The 22,252-nt window shown below is 37.8% G+C and overlaps 1 protein-coding gene across 5 annotated transcripts in view; it reads right to left on the bottom strand.

The window, feature by feature from the left end:
* Positions 1 to 21,190, bottom strand: part of LOC103097496 (centromere protein J-like) — a 116,127-nt gene extending 94,937 nt beyond the window's left edge. Inside the window, exons 1-3 of one of the 5 annotated variants that reach the window (XM_056819018.1) lie at positions 21,131 to 21,190; positions 17,986 to 18,500; positions 13,110 to 13,206 (exon numbers count right to left, since the gene is read on the bottom strand). In XM_056819018.1, the coding sequence (XP_056674996.1) occupies positions 13,110 to 13,206; positions 17,986 to 18,348 (460 nt within the window). In that variant the 5' untranslated portion in view covers positions 18,349 to 18,500; positions 21,131 to 21,190. Of the gene's footprint in view, positions 1 to 13,109; positions 13,207 to 17,985; positions 18,501 to 20,786; positions 21,080 to 21,130 lie in introns of those variants that run through there. The other 4 variants (XM_056819017.1, XM_016429002.2, XM_056819019.1 and 1 more) reach the window with 4 other exon arrangements.
* Positions 21,191 to 22,252: the final 1,062 nt, after the last annotated feature.

Here is a 22,252-nt window from a genome sequence, read left to right as displayed (position 1 = left end):
TATTACTTTTAGAAACTAATGTTTTAAAATGGTGAAACTCTGAGAGGTGGTATCATCAGAAGAAGTGTTATCCAAAACTCTAATTTGGTATACAAACAAACCACCTATTTATTTCAGATCATTCTGGAGTTTCAAGGATAACAACCATCCAAAGGGAGATTAGAGGATAAAATGAGAAGAGTTTAAGACAAATAAGGTCAACAAGAATTTATTAAGTGCTTCTATGTACTACATACAGTGTTAAGTACTAGGAAACAAACAAACAAAACAAACAAACAAACAAAAAAACAGTCCCTCCTCTCAAGGAGCTCACAGTCTAAAGAAGGAGTCAGCCTACAAACAACTATGTACAGGATAAGTTGGGGGCAATCTCAGAGAGAAAGCTCTAAGATAAAAGGAGACTGGGAAAGGCTACTTGCAAAAAAAATGTGACTTTGGCAGAGACTTGAAGGAAATCAGAAAAATGGAGAAGTAGAGATGAGGAAATAATAAACCAGACATGAAGGACAGCTATTGAAAGTTCTCCAATTCTTCCTTTAAAAAGTGAGGATTGAATTAGATGATGTCTGAAGACCTTTCCATTTCTAAATCTAGGAGACAGAGAGATAAGATAGGTAGATAGGTAGAGAGATAGATGAATGGATAGATGAATGGATGAAGAGAGATAGATGATAGGTAGGTAGATGGATTATATATATATATATATATATATATATATATACACACACACACAGAATACATATAGAGGAGATAACAAATACAATTGAAGGAATATTGTATGTCTGTGTTTCCCAATCTTCCCCACTGAACTACAATTGTAGTATATCTAGGTTTCTGTTTGTGGCTAGATGTCATGACTAAAGTCTATCTGCCACTAAATGCTCATCAGTATGCTTTTCTTTCTCAATCTAGTACTTTGTGATACTAAAACACTGAACTAGTCTTGGAAGAACAGCATTTAAGTTATGCAGTGGACTTCCTGGCAGATTTGAGGTGCTTGAAACTAGGAAAATGAAAGAAATACAAAAGATCAAATGTTTTAGATGATGTCTCTATAGGTTTACTAGGCAGTAAATCATCCCTTGTTTACATCAGGATTTTTAAAAAGGAAGAAATATTCACTAAAAAAAATTTTCATCTGATTTTTTCTAGAAAATGGCCAAAAGCACTAAAACATTGTAAGAATTTATCTGATTTGGAAATTTTTCAAGAAAAAGTAGCTAAACATCATACTTCTTGACCTTGATACCATTATTGGAAATATACTGTGTAAATGTATTTCTTAATAAAATCTTAATAAATAATAATAATAAATTAAAAAGGAAAGTGCTTCAAAATTGGAGCTTGAGTTTCATGTTCCTGGAATAGCAAGAACACCAGTGTCCCTGGATTGCAGAGTATGTGGGAGTTAGTGAGATGTAAGACAACTTGTAAAGTAAAGAAAAACAAGAAGAATAAGAGGAGGTGGCTCAGTGGATTGAATGCCAGGCCCAGAGATGGGAGGTTCTAGGTTCAAATATGACCTCTGGCACTTCCTAGCTGCTTGACCCTGGGAAAGTCACTTAGCCTACATTGCATAACCCTTACCACTCCTCTGCATTAGAATCAATACACATTATTGATTCTAAGAGAGAAGGTAAGAGTTTGTTTTGGGTTGGTTTTTGTTTGTTTGTTTTTGTTTCTTTTAAAGACGAAGAAAAAGAACTGGGGCAAGGAACAGGCTAGATTAGACCTATTTAAAGGCTAAAGACTAAGAGTTCTCTGACAAATCAGAGGATTACACTTCACACATACACACTTACATATTAAGTCTTATGGATATTAATCAAATGTTAACATATTTCTTAATCCCATACCAGTATTGTCACATCAAAGTTGTTTAATCATGTGATGTGGACAGTAGGGAAATAATTCATAAAGTAAAAAGTCTGATAAAAAGAGAAAAAAATAAACTGAGAATTACTAGGCTTGGCATTTGGTATCTCAATTTCTTTTTCTTACAAAGCCAGAAGCCATTCCTACATAATTATCTTTAGACACTATTTAGCATGGTACTAACATCACCCCAAAAAAATTGCTCAGGAATCAGTATGTGTGATAGAGTACAAGACTCTGAGTCAAAATTTGAAAGATTTGAAAGCTAATTGTACTGCTCACTTACTAGCTAGGGATCCTGGAGAAAGTCTCATCACATCTCCCTACTTCAGCTTCCTCACCTGTAAAATGAGGCGGTTGATTTAGATGGCATTTAAAATCAATCTCCCTCTCTCTCCCTCTCCCTCTTCTTCCCCCACCTCTCCCTCGATCTCTTTCCCTCTCCCCTTCCCCTTTCTACCCCTCCCACCTTCCCCTCCCTCGACTTCTCATTATCCCCCTTCCCTATCCCTCTCCTTCTCCCAATCCCTAGCCCTCTCCCTCTTCCCCTGCCTCTCCCTCTGCCTCTCTCCCTCTCTCCCTCTCTCTCTTCTTTCCCTCTCCCCCTTCCTCTCTCCTCCTCTGCCTTTTCCTCTCCCCATCTCTCTGTCTCTGTCTCTTTCTCCCTCCCTCCCTGTCTGTCTATCTGTTTCTCCCTCCCTCTCCCTCTCCCTCTCCCTCTGTCTCTATGTCTGTCTCTGTCTGTCTATCTGTCTGTCTGTCTGTCTGTCTGTCTGTCTGTCTGTCTCTCTCTCTCTCTCTCTCTCTCTCTCTCTCTCTCTCTCTCTCTCTATCTATCTATCTATCTATCTCTCTCTCCCCTCCTCCCAGGGCCACATAGCTAGGAAGTGTCTGAGGCCATATTTGAATTCACATCCTCCCAACTCTAGGTACTCTAGGTCTGTGCTCTCTATCCTGTGTGCAAACTCGCTATCCCCCAAGGTCTCTTTTAACCTTAAGAGTCTATGATTCCACATGTTTTTGTTAATACTGGCAGTGAAGAGGAGACACATGTAGGGCTCACCTCTGGAACTCCCTTAAACATCCTAGAACAACGGCACTATTTGTAAGCCAAATAAAAAGCTTCAGTGTGAGAAAAGAGTTCTCTGTTTTTATGAGGATACAATTTTCATGAAACTGAAATTTTCCATTCTGCTTTTATTTAACTCTTTATTCGTGCAGCATGATAGAAAATGAAACACAATTTCCCTTTTTTTTTTAAAGAAAAACAAAAGCCATCACAGCAGGCCCATTTCCTGATCCTTTTTTTTTTTCACAAGTTTCTGAGTTTACTTTGAATTTGTCCTTCTGGTCATTTGGTGCCTTTCCTCGCCTAAGAAATGCAGAACTTGACCCTGGTTGTATTAAAAAACCCCAATCTTTTTTTTCCTCCCTTCACATCGTGGGAATTGCTACAGCCCAGAGGTTAATTTCCCCCTATTTGGTCACTTCTGAGTTTCACTAAGCAGCAGCAGCAGCAGTGGCGGCAGAGGAGAAATGGCACCCATAAACTGCTCTCTTCAGGACAGCTTGGTTGAGATCTCCATAGCCTCACTGCTGATTCTGGAATTTGCATTGGGTCTGATGGGCAATGCAATAGCCCTGTGGACTTTTATTTCACACTTAAAGGTGTGGAAACCCTATGCAGTCTACTTGCTCAACCTGGTCATTGCAGACCTTTTGCTGTCGGTGTGCCTGCCATTCCAAATCTCCTTCTATCTCATGCACAAGAAATGGGAACTGGGACCAGCAGCTTGCCGCATCCTGATCTTCCTGGTGTCCCTCAGCAGGACCAGTGGCATCGCTTTCCTCACTGCAGTGGCCATGGATCGCTACCTCCGGGTGGTCCACCCACGTTTTAAGATCAACAGCTTCTCAACTCGGGCAGCCAAGATCATCTCTGTTTTCGTCTGGCTTCTGGTAGTGGGGCTGGCTCACCCAGTGCTGGTGGCTCCCAAGATTGAGAAGAATACCACTGAGTGCCCCAGTTTCTCCCCCATGGAAGATCTCACTTTTAGCAACACTTGGCAGGAAGCGGTGATCTGTTTTCAGTTTCTTCTGCCCTTCAGTCTCATCCTATTTTGCAATATTCGCATCATTAAGAGACTCCAGCAGCGGCTCCTGGACCAAGACAAACAGCCCAAGCTTCAGAGGTCTATGGCACTGGTCACCATAGTGGTGGTGTTCTTTGGGATTTGCTTTCTGCCCAGCTTTCTGGCCAGGATACTCATGGCGATCTTCCAAAGATCAGAAAGCTGCTGGATTCTTCAGGTGATGGTTCACACATGTGACATCACCAACTGCTTCACTTATCTCAACAGTGTCCTCAACCCAATAGTGTACTGCTTTTCAAATCCAGTGTTCAGATATTCATATAGGAAAGTCTTTAGTACATTAAGGGGAAGACAGAAGGAATCACAGCCTCAGTGTTCTGATCGCAAAGATTCCTGTTACACTGTAGAGAGCAATGGATTTCACGTCAAGAGGACCTGGGTTTGAATCCTGTCTCACATAATGACTGAGTGACTCTGAGTGAATCATTTCAATTTTTCTGCTCCTCAGTTTCCTCACTTAGAAAAATGGGATAATAATAACCTCTATCTCCCAGACTGGTTGCGAAGATGCAGCTTAATGAGGTACTTTAAGCATTTGTGAACCTTAAAGAGCTATATAAATGTAAGCTATGATTGTTAATGAAGATAATTGGAGGTTTCTGATGAGATCTTTCTACCTAAATCAGAACAAAGACATCTCTTCCTGGCCCTGTCCAAGAAAAGCCATAAAGGGAATGTTTATTGAATGTGAGCAACAATTTTCTTTTTCTACTTCGATATTCACCACATTTTAACCCCCTGCTGTTTTACAGTCCCATGGAGGATAATCAGAATTAACAAACTGTAGCCTAAATTAAGTAGTAACAAAGTGGTTTGATCGATCTGGTCCTGACTATGAATGCAGAAGCTGATTCCTGGTTAAATAATAGGTTTTCTATCAGCCCTAAAGCAAATACTCTTAATTTCCAACTTCCCTAACTGTAAAATAAAATATAAAAATGCAGAGGGAAGCTGCTTATTACTTTTCCCATACCTTATCACATAAAAGAGGTGTTCTAAGAAGTAACAAGGCAAAACCTATATGGTTTTGAAAAGAAGTCCTAAGGATATTTTCAAGACTCAACTTACCTAATTGCTGGATAATTAAAAAATATAATAAAATTTTATAGCCACTTTGCACTATTTATGTGTATCATAAGGAGCTAAACCCAACTGGCTTCCTATTTTATTATTAAGAAAACTCTTCTATTTCAAGTTTACAAGAAATATGCCCTCAGTATAAAAAAGTAAGCTCATTTTAATGCCTATGAATTTCATTGGGCTTTGCCTGGTCTAATTAGCAGTAGGAAAGGACTTTAGCACTTTTGGGAGGTATAAACAAAGAATGAAGTAAGTTACTAAGAATGAATGACTATGAAGAATAAACTGAATTACACAAAGAATAATGAACTGAATTGCATCTGAAAGGGTTATTTTTGTCTTTTTTTCACACAATAGTTATGGGCATAACTAAGCATGCCAGATATTCTAAAGGGTCTTTACATATTAATAATATTTGTCTTTTACCTTGTAATTTTTCCTATAACGTCCATGTCTCAGATAGCTCCACTACTATGTTCTGATCTCATTTCTCAACATCTACCCCAGTCCTGTAGTTGATGATACCATAAAGGGATTCAGAATCCCCTTTACTAATCATCTCTTGTCTCCAGTCCAAATCACAGTAGTGGTTAGGGCCCAAAAGATGTCAAACAAGCTTGAGGGAGGAATGTAATTTTCATGATCACCAAAGTACATTATCATTTCAAAAGCCCTTCCATGTATTGCATTGTCCTGAGCAGATGGCAGCATTCAAAAGAAAGGAAATAAGTGAAATTTTATGACTAGAGCAGCACAACATGCAGAGGCAAAAAGGAATCCCATATCTCGAGCTACATATTCAGAAAAGTAATTGTCTGAAAACATGATTTGGAAATCAGATATGTTCCTCCTCTTTTGCTACTGAGATGTATCAAATGCTGCTTAATTTTGGGACTTGCCACAGCCAGCGGTGCCCAGGAAGAATATACTGTATTGTATATGTAATATACTGAATATACTATATACTGTACATATTCTTTATACAACCATATTGCCACTAAGAAAAGAATTATAGCAAAAAAATGGAAACATAGAGAATATTCACCTACTGGGGAATGGAAGAATAAATTATGGCATATAAATATAAGGATAATATACCATAAGGAAAAAAGGATTGTTTCAGAGAAACCTAAAAAAGACTTGTATAAATTGGTTTGAAGTCAATTAAGAAGAATTATAGAAGAAAAAAAACTTTGAAAGACTTCAGAACTCTTAACAATACAATGATAAACCATAATTCTCCTAACAGAGAAATAATGAACTCAAAATGTAGAATGAAATATACATTTTTATACTTAGCCAGTGGTACATATTTGTTATGAAGGTTTTATTTTTTCCCTTTTTGTTCATTCAGATGGGGTCAAGGAAAGGGAGAGAAAAATAAATTCTTGTTAATTGAAAAAAATAATAAAATTAAACTTTTAAATAATACCACTGTTTAGGAGTATTCCAGAGAGGATTCAAGGATTAAGAACAAATCATATATGTGTGACCCTTCCCCTTCAATTACATTTTTAAGCAAATGAAATGAACATTAAAGGTACTCATGAAAGAACATGGTGGTAATTATTGCTACAAGGATAGAAGGATGGAGGAAAGCAGCCTTCTTTGTCTTGATGACAATGGAAAAAGAAGAGTATTATGATTTATTTGGTTATGACTTGCTACTAATATTCTGGGTATTGTGCCTTCTCTTTTCTTTATCTAACTCTGTCTTCCTGAGTCACTAAACATCTACCATGTCCTGATTCCCCTAGCAGGGCAGGGGAGTGTGAAGGAAGGGAGGCAATACATGCACAAATTTTTCAGAGTCTCTTGTAAGCAAAGCACACTAAAGTGTTTGGGTTCCAGGTACTATATAGTCTCTTTCTCAGTTTCATTTATTTCACTGGGGGAGGGGGGGAATTCTTTACTTGATTAGTGCAAACATCTCTTTACTTATTTAATTTCTTAAATTTCTCCTCTTCCTCTTCATTCATTCTATGTTCCCTCTCCCTCTTTTTCTTTATTTTACACATCACATTTCTAAATGTCTAAAGCTAGGGGACTTCGCGCATTGGGCATGGAATCAGGAAGATGAGTTCCAATAAATTCAGACCCAAGGTGAGTCATTTAACTTGCCTTAGTTTCCTCATTTGTTAAATGGAGATAATAATAGCACTTAACCTCCAAGAGTCATTTTGAAGATCAAATAAAATAATATGTGTAAATTACATATCACAATGCCTGGCACATAATAAGCATTATATAAATGTTATCTGTTGTTACTTTTTTCTTAAGTTTTTTTTTTAAAAAACAACTCCCCCCAAGAAATCTAATTTTGGCACTCAAGTTAGTATTCACTATATTGAAGTACAACAACCATACATCTCCAAATTTCCAGGGCAGTACCGATTTCACGAAAATGTTCTTTAAATTATACATTACAAAAGAAATATTCTTCATCAACCACAAGTCTGAATTTTTTCTTCTTAAAATATAGTCACCATAGTTGTATGTATGTGCGTATGTGGCCTGAAAAATTACTTGGAACCAATTCATATTTCTTAAAGAAATTACCAGAAGTAATTTACTTATATATTTATTCATATATTCATGCATTGATCCTCTAAAAATCTTTTCTTTCTACCTACTTATGTCCTGACCATCCTTCAAGGCTCAGGCCAGGGCTTCTCTATTCTTTAAAGTTTTTTCTGATGTCTCCAACCCACATTCATTCATCTCTCCCATCTCTGACTTTTTAAAAACTCATATATTTGTGCCACACAATTATTCATTAATTATACATATTAATTTCCCCTTCCTTCTATCATATCTTGTCACCTGAAGATCTGCATCCAAGAAGGGTCACAAGCTGGCAGCTGGAAACCACCTCTTTTTCTACCATTTGTGGCACCCAGAGTCATTGGCTTTTACAGCTTGACAACCAATCTAAGAGACAATCAGTGACTGAGTCATAGCTGCCCCTATGACTATGAGTGCCACAATGATGGCTTTGCATGCTCTAGGGTGGGGAAGGGACCCATTTCACATGCATTATATCATATGAACCTCAAAAGAACCAAATGGGGTAGATATTACCAATTCCCTTATTACAGATAAAATATTGGCAAAAGGTAAGTTATTTGCCTATAGTTGTATAGCAAGTAAATATCAGAGGCAAAATTCGACCCATGCCTTCCTAACTCCATCATTCTGTCCCATATACCTCAAAAACTCTATTAAGGAAGGAATCATTTTCAATAGCCAAGCTTTGCCAAATAGATGCACATTTACTTGTCACCAAAGTTCAACTCAAAAACTTTTTTTAAATGGTCAAATCTTTTAAAAGATGCCCTTCTCTAACATCTTAAGTATAATTAATTCAACAATATTTAAATTTTTCTTAATGTTTTTGGACAATCAGAAAGCCAGTAAGCATGTTGTATGCTTATTCATATTCCAGGCACTGTGCTAAGGTTTAAGGATTCAAAGAAAGGCAAAGATAGTGCCTATGTCCAAGAAGCTTACATTAAAAAGAAGGAGACAAATATGAAAAATTTTTATAATTTATTTAATATTTAATTTTTCCCAGTTGGGGAAACAAATATTTCCCAGATATTGGAAAACAAATTTCATCATTAATTTTTAAAATTTGGGGTTCTAAATTATTCCCCCCTCTTCTTCCACCTCACTGAAAAGGAAAGTGATTTGATATAGGTTACACATATTCGATCAAGCAAAACACATTTCTACATTAGTCAAAACATGAAAAACAATCAGATACATGCAAAATATATTCATCATAGATAGAAGGTGGTATCATAGAGAAAGGCATTATCAGTTCAGAGGGCTGAGAAGAACCTCCTGAAGAAGGCTAGGTTTGAACTGAGTCGTCAAAAGAAGACAGGAAAACCAGGAGGGAAAGTGATGGAGATCAGAAGTGAAGGGTCAAGCTCCAGGAGCAACAAGTAGACCAGAGTTGTTGGATCATAGTGCAGAGAGTATATGGAAGAGAGTTCAGGAAAAGTAGAAAGGGACCAGATTAGGAAGAGCTTGAAATGCCACAGTGAGGATTTTATGTTTGACCCTGGATTCATTAGGGAACCACCGGAGATCGTTGAGTAAAGAGGTGACATGGTCTGACCAGTTGTCTTTTTTTATTTTAGTAGTGGTGGTGGTTCAGTCATTTCAGTTCTGTTTGACTCTTTATGATTCTATTTGGGGTTTTATTGGAGTGTTTTGCCATTTCCTTCTATAATTCATTTTACAGAGGTAAAAACTAAGGCAAGTGTACCCAAGTACACAGCTAGTAAGTGTCTGAGACCAGATTTGAACTCAAGAAGATGAGTCTTCTTGAACTTCAGGACTGGCACTCTTATCTACTACTTCACCTAGCTGCCCCCAATCAAACCTGTGCCTTAGCAAATAACAATAGAAGATTGCAATTACATCAAAGAAGGCAGTTTCAGTTAAAGATGAGATCAAAAGTCAAATTGTAGTAGAAAGAAAGAAAAGAGGAAGAGGAGAGGGAGAAAATACATTTAATGCAGACAACTTTCTTAAGGATTTTAGCTGGGAAGGAGATGATAACCAAAGGAAACAGTCAGATGAAGTGTTTGGGTTTTTTTTAAGAATTGAGAAAATATGAGCAATGAAGGAACCAATAGATAGAGAGATTGAAGTTTAGAGAAAATGGGGATGATATTGGAAGCAATCTTCTGGATAAGGCAAAAGAATAAATATGAGATCAAGGGGGCAGGAGGGGGGATTTGCTTTAACAAGAAGAAGGGTCACTTCTTCACCCAAAAAAAGAATGAAGGAGGAGAAAATAAATGAAGCTAATTGATATGAAATGAGAAAGGGGGGGGGGCGGTGGAGAGGAAATTCTTAACAAATGATCTCAATTTTTAAGAGGAGTAAAGGTCCTCATCAAAGAAAAAAAAAGTTCTATGACAACCTTGAGGAGAAATAAAAAGATTTGGAATATCCATTGTGGAGAGAGAGATAGAGAAGAAATTAAAGAAATATAGAATGGTTTCATTGCTTCTCTGTGCAAGGTTAGATTATGTGTATATACATACATATATACATACATAAAATATATAATGGCCTTAGGACATGAAGTTTTTTTTTTAATTTCTTCAGTCTCATTCATAAATAAAGCAGCACATAAATAAAAGAAAAGGACTCAGTGTTGAGATTTTGAAAAGCTATCATTGGAGATAAAAACAAGAGCCTGATGGATCTAAGAGTAAAACCAATTTACCAAGTGGTCAGTATGGCGAAGGAAAGAGAGTACTGTTAGTCTCAGTGTAATAACCTGAAAAAGAACAAGGGGCTGGTGAAAGGAGGGAATAGAGGCCATAGTAAAAATAAAAAATAGAGTGAGGGATCAAAAGGCATAGCAAAAATATATAATTGGATTAATAAAATATAATGAAAATAAAGGAATTTCAGATTCCATCAACATGGAAATAGAATACTTGTAGATTATGGAAAGATCAAGGGTGTGACCATATCTGTGAAACTAAGGTAAAATGGAGAAATAGGTCCAAGTCTATTGAAGAACTGGGGAACTGAGCTATTTATGAAACCATAAAAATCCATGTTGATATGAAAAGATGATCTCAAAGATTGCTAATGTGAGTAGAGGCTCTTTACCCCTCTATTAAATTAGCCCACACTACTTTTTTTTTTAGTTCTTATGTGGTTTTTTGTATTTTTTTATTTTAAATGTGTTTCTCTGACTTTGTTAGACTTCCACATATCACTTCCTGTTATTATAATTATGCCAACCTGCAACAGCCCTTCTCTCCATTTATAACTAATTAAGCATTCCTTATAAGGATTGGGGGAAAGGTTAGCCTCTGATTGAAATGCCTTTAATTAATGACATACTTCACTATTGTAATCTCAAGAATTCTTTCTATAATTTAAGTTATTACGTGTTTTGATCCTTACAGTGTCAGATGTTATATAGGTCAAGTCTTTGAAAAACAAAGATATCTGTAAAAACCATGTAAAAATAGAAAAATGTCTCCAAATCCATGAAGTGGGTGGTTGTTTTGGACTAGTTGCTGGGGAAGGAGAGAGACTTACTTGTCAAAATAAGACTGATGCAATATAGACTACCTTTTCCCTTTCTCTTTTCTTCCCCTTGTCCAGCTCCCAAATGAGGAAATGCCTTCTACCATCTCAGATTAGCAGCTCCTTAATCTGAGAGTTAATTCAGGATCATCCAGTCCATATGTATGATAAGCAAGCCAGGTCTTCCTGATGGCAAGGTTAACTTTCTATCAGCTACTCTTCATTAGTTCTCCTGTAGATATATGCCCATGTCTCTGTCTTTGTCTTATGTCTGAATCTCTGTCTATATCTATCTAGAGCACCAAAATGAACAAGCACTGGTAATCTGGGCTGCTTTCCTGGAGGAAGGCCCATTGAGGAGCATTTGTTTGAAAAAAAAAAAGATGCTAGCAATAAATCTTTGGTTGATGTGTCTTCCATACTATCTCCAGAAATTTGCTTTTTTGCCTCATGAGAACAGCCTCTTCCTAGGGCTTACATCACTTCTAATCTGTGTTGACTTTGAAAACAAGATGAGCAAACTGATAGTAGGGCAGTTAGGTGGTACAGTGGATAGAGCACTGGGCTTAGAATCAGGAAGACTCATCTTCATGAGTTTAAATCTGGTCTTAGACACTTATGAACTGTGTGACCCTGAGTGAGTCACTTAACCCCCATTGCCTCAATTCCTCGTCTATAAAATGAGCTGGAGAAGGAAATGGTAAAGCGTTCCAGTGTCTTTTTTTATCAACACCCTTTCTGAAATGTGACCACCAGAATTGAACAGTATATTCCTGATGTAGTCTGATTAGGACAGATTACAGGAGAACCATCATCTCCTTATTCCTAAAAGCTTGTCCTTCAATGTCCTTCCTTTAATTCAGTCTGAGATCATATTAGCTTTCTTAGGTGCCATGTTATACACTTTGACTCATACTGAGCTTGCAGAGCTTTTTCAAATCAAGAATTGTCTAGACATACTGGACTTAACCCTCACATACATATATTATACAAAGAAACTGATTATTTTTAACCCAGCATAAGATTTTATATTTATCCCTATTAATTTTTTTCTCTTTAAATTTGACCACTGTTCTAGCCTGTCATGACTAGAAGGGGTGAAGATTCCCAACTCTGCCATTCAATATGTTAGCTATATGCCCCAGCTTTGTATCTTATGCAAATTTGACATTGATTCTACTATACACAATGTATATGTGTGTGTGTATTTTGTATTTATATATATGCATAATACACACACACACACCTACATACCTAGTGTGTGTGTGTGAGCGTGTGTATAAACTAGCAGAGGAACAAGCATAGATCCCCACTTTGTACCACTGGAGACTTTCTCAGTTTGAACAAAAATACCTTCCAAGATTCATTATAGCTCACAAAATTTTTTTAATCAGTTGAACAAAATCATGAAATACAAATACTTATGATGACTCTAAGACCAAGTGATTGATACACATGACTGTCATAATCAGTTAAGTGATTCACTCAAAATCTAACACAAAAAGCTAGCCAAAGAAAAAGTTTGGTTCAGAATATGGCTACATTTGTTGTTCAATAATTTTCAGTTATATCTGACTCTCTGAGACCCCATTTGGAGTGTTCTTGGCAAAAATACAGTCTTTTCCTTTTCTAGCTCATTTTATAGATGAGAAAAGTGAAGCAAACATAGTTAGATGACTTCCCCAGAGTCACACAGCTACTAAGTGTCTGAGGCTGGATTTCAATTTAGGAAGCTCAATCTCCCTGACACACTATCCACTGGGCCCACTTAGAAGCCCAGTGGTTACATTTGCAGCGCAATATGGCATAATCACTTTTAAAATGCTCATGAACATCTTTAAGCCAAAATCCACACCATTTTCATTCAAGATAAAACTCATTGGCCATCATAAAGCAGAAGCACCATTCATTAAACTGCTAGCAAAGTGCTACCTGAATTGTAAAGTGTTATAATCCTCTGCTGTTCTGCCACCAGTCTTTTCAGTTGTTCCATTTGCTCTTGCATCATCTGTTCCTGGGATCCTGGGATCTGAAACCAAAACATAGATATTCATCATGCCAATGATGCCATGGATACCAAGCAAAGAGCTTTTCTTTTTTTCCTTTAGTGCAAATCAAAGTATGCCATTCCCTTATTCACTAAACTCCAGTGGCTCCCAATTTTCTATGGAATGAAGTATAAACTGCTCTATCTGGCTTTTTCAAGATCTTAACAAACTAACTGCAAACTAGCTTTCTAGACTCATCATGCATTGTTCCCCTTCTTGGATTCTATCATCTAACTACTATTCTCTATATGGGATACTTCAGCTTCCATCTCTCTAACTTTGTATTAGTCATGCTACCTCCCTGTCAAGCACCCTCTCCTTGTCTCTCCTGCCATAGAATCCCTCTCTTCCTTCAGTGCCTAGCTCAAGCACTACCTTCTACAGAATGTCTTTCTTTCTTTTTTTTACGTGACTTCTTCTTGATCCCAACCTTTGATAGCTTCATTCTCTAATTACCTGTCTTATTATTCAGTTGTTTCACAAAACTACTAAGTCCCAAGTTCTTTCCCTCTCTAAATTTAATTTTACTATTTTTTCTGATTAATAAGCATTTATTTTCTCTTTTTTTCAGATTTCTGAGGAAATTTTATTAAGGAGACTAAAGCAAGTGAAAACAGGAAGGATCCCCACCTCAAACTGAGTAGTGTCCCTATCCATCTGAACTAAGAAGACACAAGCAGGAGTCAATTCCACCAAGATTAAGATGGGCACCTCCTACTCCAGAGACAGAATGGGACTCCAGAGACTCCAGAGACAGAGACAGAGGGAGAACAAATTCCTAGCCAAAGGAAATACCTTCTCTCTCCACCCACCTCCCCACCCAAAAAGAAATGACATTCTGATCATCATAAAAAAAGGAGATTAGTGGTAGGGAAACTTAGCTCTTCCGAATGGTCAGTCTGGCCTTTAACTTGAAGGTCCATGCTACTGGGTCAGTCAAGAATAATCAGATTTTGATTGGTCAAACCATTTAGACATAGCTCAGGAACACTAGTCTATTGACCAGGCCTCAGGATCCAAACATGATTATAAAAAATAATCATTCCTTGGCTGGCTAGGACCATACCTAAATGTCTGTGGGTGACCTCTCTTTGTTTTCCAGATTTGTCTGTCCTGCCTTCCCTGAGGATGAGGATAGAGATTAGGCAACAGAACTGGATTAAGAGCCTAATCCAGTCTCAAAGGGCAGGATACTCCCACCCAAAGTATAGGTAGGATGAAAAAGCTAGGATTTCTGCTCCTTACCTTCTAACCCAATTAGCTTCTCCACACAGCTCCCTGAAGAGACAGAGGAAAGAGTTGGTGATTCCTCATGGGGTTTCACAGATCAGCCCTTACTGACAGGAAAATATTACTAGGGAAAGGGACAGGCTGCAAAGGAGATGTATGGTAGGTAGGTAGCATCAGGACAATCCTCAGAATCCAGTGGGCCATTCCTGACGGGGACAGTATTGCCACAGATGCAGGTTGAATAACCCTTTTAAAGAATAAAACCCTAACCTCTTTGAATAATAAAAAGATAACCTTCTTAACAAACATGCATAATAAAATAATTTCTGACTCTTCATAGCACCACTGTAGGTTTTCTCAGCAAAAATACTGGAGTGGTTGACCATTTCCTTCTTATTTTACAGATGAGGAAACTGAGGCAAATGGGGTTAAGTGACTTGCCCAAGGGTCGCACAGCTAATAAGTATCTGAAGCCAGATTCAAATTCACAAAGTTGAATCTTTCTGATTCCCTGCCAGGGAATCTGCTGCACCTCCAAGCTGTCCACCTATATGTGTCTATTTTGTACTTCTATTATTCTATTATTTCATTATTTGTTATATTTATTTATTATTCTATCATTTATTTTGTATTTATCCTAGATAAATTTATCCTGACTACACCTATATGTGTACTTGTTTTCTCCCCTAAGAGAATGTATACTACTTGAGAATAACAATTATTTCATGGTTGTTGACTCATTTTACACATTATCTAATTTGGTCATTATTTTACAGTTTAAGAGACTGACACTCAGAGAACTGCAGCAACTTGCCTGAAGTCACATGTTAGTAAGTGCCAAAACCAGGACTAGACCTCTATTTAGCTAACACCTGATTCATCCATCTTTCCACTATACTCTCATTCATGTTACCTTTGTCTTTTTTTAAATAACCCTTCCTTTCTATCTTAGGTATTAAGTACTGATTCTAAGACAGAAGAGCCGTAAGGGCTTGGCAATTAGGGTTAAGTGACTTATCCAGGGTCACACAGCTAGGAAGTATCTGAGGCCAGATTTGAACCCAGATCCTCCTAGGACCCAGATCTGGCTCTCTATCCACTTTGCTACATAGCTACCACATTCATGTTATTTGTCTTTTGACAAAAGCATTGTAAATTGATTCTGTTGCTGTACTTTTCCAATATAAAGGTTATACAGTGAAGGTAAGTGAGGCCACAATTTTTTTTTATGGTTCAATGCATCAAGGTATATGATTATAAAGGCATATTGATTGTATCATAAAAAATGACAAAATGGAATGTTTCAGAAGAAACCAGGAAGATCTCAGTGAATTGAAATATACAGTGATTTGAGTAGAAAAAGAAGAATTTATACAATGACAATAACATTTTCAAGAAAAACAACTTTGACAAACTCTTGAACTCTGTTCAATTCAGTAATAAATCACAAGTCCAGAGGATCAAAGATAAAGGGTGTTACCCCACCTCTTGCCAGAGAGAGGATGGACTTAAAATGCCTGATAACACCTACATTTTGGAATATGTACAACATAAGAATTTGTTTTATTTTGTTATGCATATTTACTGAGAGGGTTTTCTTTTTGCATCATTATTTAGTTGGGAAAGAGAAAGAAGATGGAAAGACAAATGCTTATTAAATCAGAAAAAAATAAGATAATTAAATTTGAAAGGAAAAAATTTGGAACTTGGTTTTGTAAGAAAAAAAGGAAGTATGAAAACTGAAAAAGCTCACCTCTGCTCCTTTCCCTTTTAATTGGTTAAGGGATATCTCTCTCCATCATTTTGTTATGGATTCCTATGTTTTTTTCTCCCTCAAAGCATTCACTCTTCCTCCTTGGCTGTATTTCAAGCCACCTCTATTGCTTGATAAATTAACCTCATCCTTCCTCTGAGTTGGCAAGGCCCAATTTCATTTAACTTGAACTCTAAACAAAAAAAGGCTTGGAATTCCCTAACCACTATAGATTTTCTAAACTGCTTTTTTTTTCTTTTAAAATTATTTATGCCAAAGGATGACTCACAGTATTGGGTAAAGGGGGATGAATGTATTCATAAATGAAGATATCAAAAATTTAAAGACATATCTGTACAAACAAAAATATTTGTTTAAAAATCCCATAATTCCTCAGCTTCTGGCACAGTACCTTGTGCATAGTAATTACGTGCTTAATAATTTTTTCTTAAACTGACATGAAACAACAATAGAAATAAATGAGCCTGACTGGAGAATTGAGGTAATATATATCTCCTTCCTTTTAGGCAAGATAGGTGAGGGGACTATGAGTATCGCATGTAGTCACTGAGTTGGTTGGTGTTGCTTCACTGTTTCTCTTTGTTGCAAGGGAAGGATTGTTGTTGGGAGACAGGTAGAATGTATCCAAAACTGAAACCAGAAAGCACCACCAAAACTTTTTAATAAAAAATAAAATAAGTTCCCCAACCCCTCATCACTCCTCTTTCTCCAACATCCCACCACTGAACTGCCTTCTTTCCACAACTCATCCACATCCAAAAATTAGCCATTATGTCAAATAGTACTTAACCTCTAGCCTCACATTTCTAGTTTCCCTATTGGATTACCACCTTTCTCCCTCTGGCTTTGCCCCCCAGTTCTTTGTCTTCCTCACATGTTATTTTTCTCTTTTGCCCTATGTCTCTCGTAGTAGCAGTAACTGAGTACGTGTGTCCTCTGTTGGCACACTCTAGGGAACCTCTGTTCTCAGGGAAACTGTGATAGAAATGACAGCACAGAGAGAAACTTTCTCAGCAAGATTTCCCAGTTGGGAAGTTTCAAAAAAGCACAAGAAAGAAGCATAAGGAAAGATTAGAAGATTGGACATAAGAAGACAGAGGAAGGCTATGATCCTATGCCAACATTTAGCCCTTTGTCAGCACTGCTTGCACCTTGAGGTAGTTTCTGAAAACATCCTGCAATGAAAGCTTTTGAAAAGGCCGCCAAAGGGCCGGCCAAATTCACTTACCTAGAAGAGAGTCCTGAGAATCCCTGAAGCATGCTTTGAAGTATTCACTGAGTGGTCAGAGGATAAACAAGGACCAGACCTTACATGAATGGGAAAACACAAAATAGCTCCCAAACCCACCAGAAGGCAAAAGGACTCAACTCAAGCTGAAGGACGTGTCAGATGAAAAGCTATTTCAAAATCTTTTTCTCAACACAATTCTTACTGGGAAGAGAAAAGGGGCCTAGATAACCACAGAATTTTATTCACTCTGGTTTATTTGAGAAGGCTAAAGGTAACCCAAGGGCTAGATTCTTTATATGGGATATATGAAGAAGGTGGCCAATCAGCATTTTTCCCCCTCAGGTAAACCTATTTTGTCTAGCATTAAAAAGGCTGGAAAAGGGAACTGCCTATACTCAGTGGGTCAGTAATAAAGCAGTTTCTAGATCCCCGTACTTCAACACTCTCAGACTTCTAAGACCTTTCATTTATAGTAAAATAGTCATTTCTCTGATCTGTGTATAGAAATTGGTGTTAAGTACTTACCTGGGGAACAGAAGGTGGTGTTTCTGAAGAACCACTTACTTTTGTGGCCTGAAGGTACCCAGTAGGAAGTCTCCTGAATGTCATTAAAGGTGAAACTAAAACTGAGTTGGCCAAAATGGTCAATTGCTGGACATCATCAGAAACTTGACTTGGGTTCGTTACCTTCTCTGGATCCTTGTTCCTCACCATCAGGTTGCAGTTTGTTGGATAACATAAGGGTGCCAGCTGTTCAGTTAAAGTGTCAGTCACACTGTAATTCAGACTCATAGAAGGGGACACATCCTTTCCTGGATTCTTTTTAGGAAGAGGTAGTTCACTTTTGGAGAGCGTTCCAGACAATTTGGGCACAAGGTCATTAGACATCACTGATGCTGAAAGGTATTTCAGTTCCCACAATCAGAGCTGCATCTGCCCAATTTCTGGTTTTAAAAGGATTAATATCTAGGGTGGCACCAATAAGCTGACTTCATTATTTTTTAATTTGAAAGAAGCTTTCTGGTGGATGGTCAGGCAGACTAACATTCAAATGAGAGAGAAAAACACAAAGAAAAAAATTTCAGAGAACAAATCTGTACAATCATTGTCAATAGTCATTTTTACAATCTAAAGGGATCACCCAGTGGCTCACTTGACTCTAGTCATCCATTGAGAATGAAGAGAGAGACAAGATTACGTGTAAATGTTTAAAATATTGTCCCTTGTTTGTGTCTCAGAAGGCACTATATTTTGCTCTTTCAAGTCCCATTTTACATGTTCCTCCCTGCAGTGAGAGAATTCCAGTTATTTCCTATCCATTGCTGCTTTTTAGACTTGCTTGTTATTATAGGGACAGTAGAGCCACCTGCTGAGTTGTTTCTCAAAAAGATTTTCTACTCATAATTTTGTCAGTGGTGTTGTAGAGGGGATTCTTGCACTGGGTAAGGAACTGTACACAACTGATAACTCAGATTCCTTCCTGTTTTATAATTCTTTGATTCCATGATATCATTCAGAGAACTTAGATAAAGAATTTATATAATAGCTAGCATTTATATCATACTTTGGGGTTTTAAAAATGCTTCATCTTATTTGATCTTCACAATCCTGAAAGGCAGGTGCTATTATTATCATCCCCATTTTACAGATGAGAAAATTGGCAGGTGAAATGATTTGCCCAGGGTTACACAGCTAATAAATATCTGAAGTAGGATTTAAACTTAGGCTCTCTGGAATTCAAGTCTACCTTAGATGATATCTAAGATTCTTCTTCTAAAATCTTATGGTTCCTATTATAACTCCATATAAATTTTTGCTATATTATTAATATTGGGATATTATCTATAACTGTATATGACTCCAATTCCTTGTGATCATTGAAACATTATACTAATTGTGTTTTCTATAACTCAGACTTCCCAGATTTCCAATCCTATGAAGATTTATGAAATGACTTAATTTTCTATCTTACATTCTCTCAAGTGTCTGTGTTTTCAAAAGAAGATTCATCCAACACCTTGATGTTATCATCCTCTTATAGACCCCTCTTATAGACCTTTAAATATTTTTGTGGTTAGCAATTCAATACAAGGATCTTCCCTCTGTTTCCCTTCATTCAAAAAATGACCAGCCCACCTCCTTTTCTGGTCACACATCTCCTCAGTGATATCTTTTTTATCATTTATTGTGAATTAATCAGTTAGTCATTGCTACAGTCTACCTAGAACTGCCATGCTTACCATTTCACCATGAGTCACCCATAATCCCACATGGTGTTCCATGATTTACAGGCAGATAGCTGCATTCAGAAAACGTCAGAGTTTTAAAGGTAGGTTTTGGCAACAGGAAACAATTTGGTCTCCTTGAAAACAAAGCAGTTTCCAAAACCTAAATTAACCCACTTTCTTCCTGTTATTAAATTTGGGGACCCAGATTATTATCCAGCTACATAGGGAACTATGAAGTTTTCAACAATTTGTCTAAACCCTCAGGATAGGTAGGGGGGGACTAGCCATCTCTGTGAGACTGGCCAGGGGTTTGAAAGCAGGAAGAAAACAGCAATGTTCAGAAAAATAAATGCACAATAGAAAAATCATCCTTGCAGCTAGAATTGACCTCAGATAAGATTTCATAGCTCTAACTTTGAATTGGTGTATAAAGTCTAGCCAAATATATTCCTGGACTGGCAAGGGGAGAGGTGAAAATACCTTTTTTTTATAATATTCTAAAATACCAGTTTCTGTATTCTCTCTCTCTTCCACTTTCACTAAATAAAACTCTAACTCCATTAATATAAAAAAGAAAAATTAAAATGTCTAGTTCAGCTACATACATTCTAACTAGCTCACTGATCAAATGAAAGTGTTTGCAAAGCCTTTAGCACACTGCCTGGCTCATAGCACTTAATAAATTCCTCTAATTAGAATTTTGATTTTGTTCCAAATCATCTTATTTCTTTGATATCTCATTCCAGAAATTCATAACTACAGGAGTAGGGTGTCTATGAAAATGCTTTGGATGTTTCTTTTGAGGCTAGAAGGAATAGATTTGTTGAAGGCAAGGAAGGGATATGAGTAATTAAGAGATAAAAAGGTTATGGAAACAGGCAGCATTTCCTGGAAAACACAGCTATGTAATCTAATTACCTCAAAATTCAATTTCCAACATATCAGTTTCAAAAACAAAACAGCTTGAAAATGAACAAGCCCCTTAGCACAAAGAAGAACTAAAGGGAACATGGGGTGAGGGGGAAGAGAACAAGGAGGAAATGAGGGGAAGAAATCAGAATATCACTGAGGGGGGGAAATAACACAAAGGACTTTTACCAGTTTTCATACTCAGACTGAAACTTCAGCGCCTCCTGAATCTTTACTGGGTAGTATGTGGCAAGAAGTCCTTCGTTTCGGGGCATGGTTTATTGGGGAACGTGTCAATGTGCAGTGAACATCCTTGCTGATTGCTTTTACTGAGATCCTTGGCAGTCTCCTCCACCTTCCATGGCTGCCTTTCCTCTCGTAACCACAGTAACGGTAAACAGTGCACATCCAGTGGGAAGGGTGGGGCATTTGGCCCTGTGGCTCATTCGAAATAGATCTGTGGCTACAAGGTTAAAAGCTAACTCCTTTGCGTCTGGGGCTGGAGCGCTGGGAACTGGCGAAGTGAAACTCACCTGGTTGGAGTTAGAGGATTCTGAAGCTATAGAATTCTGGGAGGTTGGGCAGAATTTTACAACTGGGAAGAAGAACGCGCAGACACTAGCAGACCCCGATTGGCCCAAATCCAAGAAGGCTACCCAGGCAGGACCACTTAGCTGTGAAAGCATTAAGCCCACCCCAGCCAGATTCAAGGACTGCCAAAACTTGCTTCCATCCCGGTGGGTGCAATTGTTCAAGTCTACCCACATAATTGTTGGAAATTGCACTCAAGTCCCACCACCACCAGCAGCCACCCTGGTGCAATTCAGGCTCTTGAGGGAGGTTATTTGGGAATGTGGGATCAACAAATGAAGGAGACGGTCTGAGAGTAGAAGCTGGGAAAACTAGTTTCGATGACCACCTACTGAACTTGGTTTACATCGTTTGGCCAAAGCCCGGGATTGTTAAGTATCTCCTTTCATTTCCTGTCTGATGAATTGCACCTGTTCTCTGGTGCTTCTTTAAAATGTCAAGAATGGGGGGGTGGTGGGGGCAGCTGGGTAGCTCAGTGGATTGAGAGCCAGGCCTAGAGACAGGAGGTCCTGGGTTCAAATCTGGCCTCAGACACTTCCCAGCTGTGTGACCCTGGGCAAGTCACTTGACCCCCCCATTGCCTAGCCCATACCATTCTTCTGCCTTGGAGCCAATACACAGTATTGACTCCAAGATGGAAGGTAGGGGTTTAAAAAAAATAAAATAAAATGTCAAGAATGATAATACTCTATTGTAGATAACTAAATCATCCTTGTAAAAATGCTGGTAAAATCCAAGTTCCTTTGTCCTTTTCATCCCATTTCCCTTTCAACTTGAAATCTAAATGAGCAGGAGAATCATAGTGACCTCAAACCATACCTACTCTTCCCTACTGGCCTTGAAACATACTGACTCTTTCCTATCTGCACCAGCCTAATGATCTACAAAACAGAGGCTAAAATACACTTGTAGCAAAGGTGCTGGACAAAGTGGGGGCTTGAGGGAGAGGAGTCTCAGTATACCAGCTAACCAACTGCCCCTTTCATGGTCCCCCAACTAATCCATACTGAATTGAGAGCTGAATCTCAAAACAGATTAAATCCTGGGTTTAAATCCTTGCAGAA

This window comes from Monodelphis domestica, chromosome 2 (genome assembly GCF_027887165.1).
Source record: "Monodelphis domestica isolate mMonDom1 chromosome 2, mMonDom1.pri, whole genome shotgun sequence".
NCBI lineage: Eukaryota > Metazoa > Chordata > Mammalia > Didelphimorphia > Didelphidae > Monodelphis > Monodelphis domestica.
The sequence above is the reverse complement of the archived record's forward strand: the minus strand, read 5'-3'. Positions and strand labels throughout refer to the sequence as shown.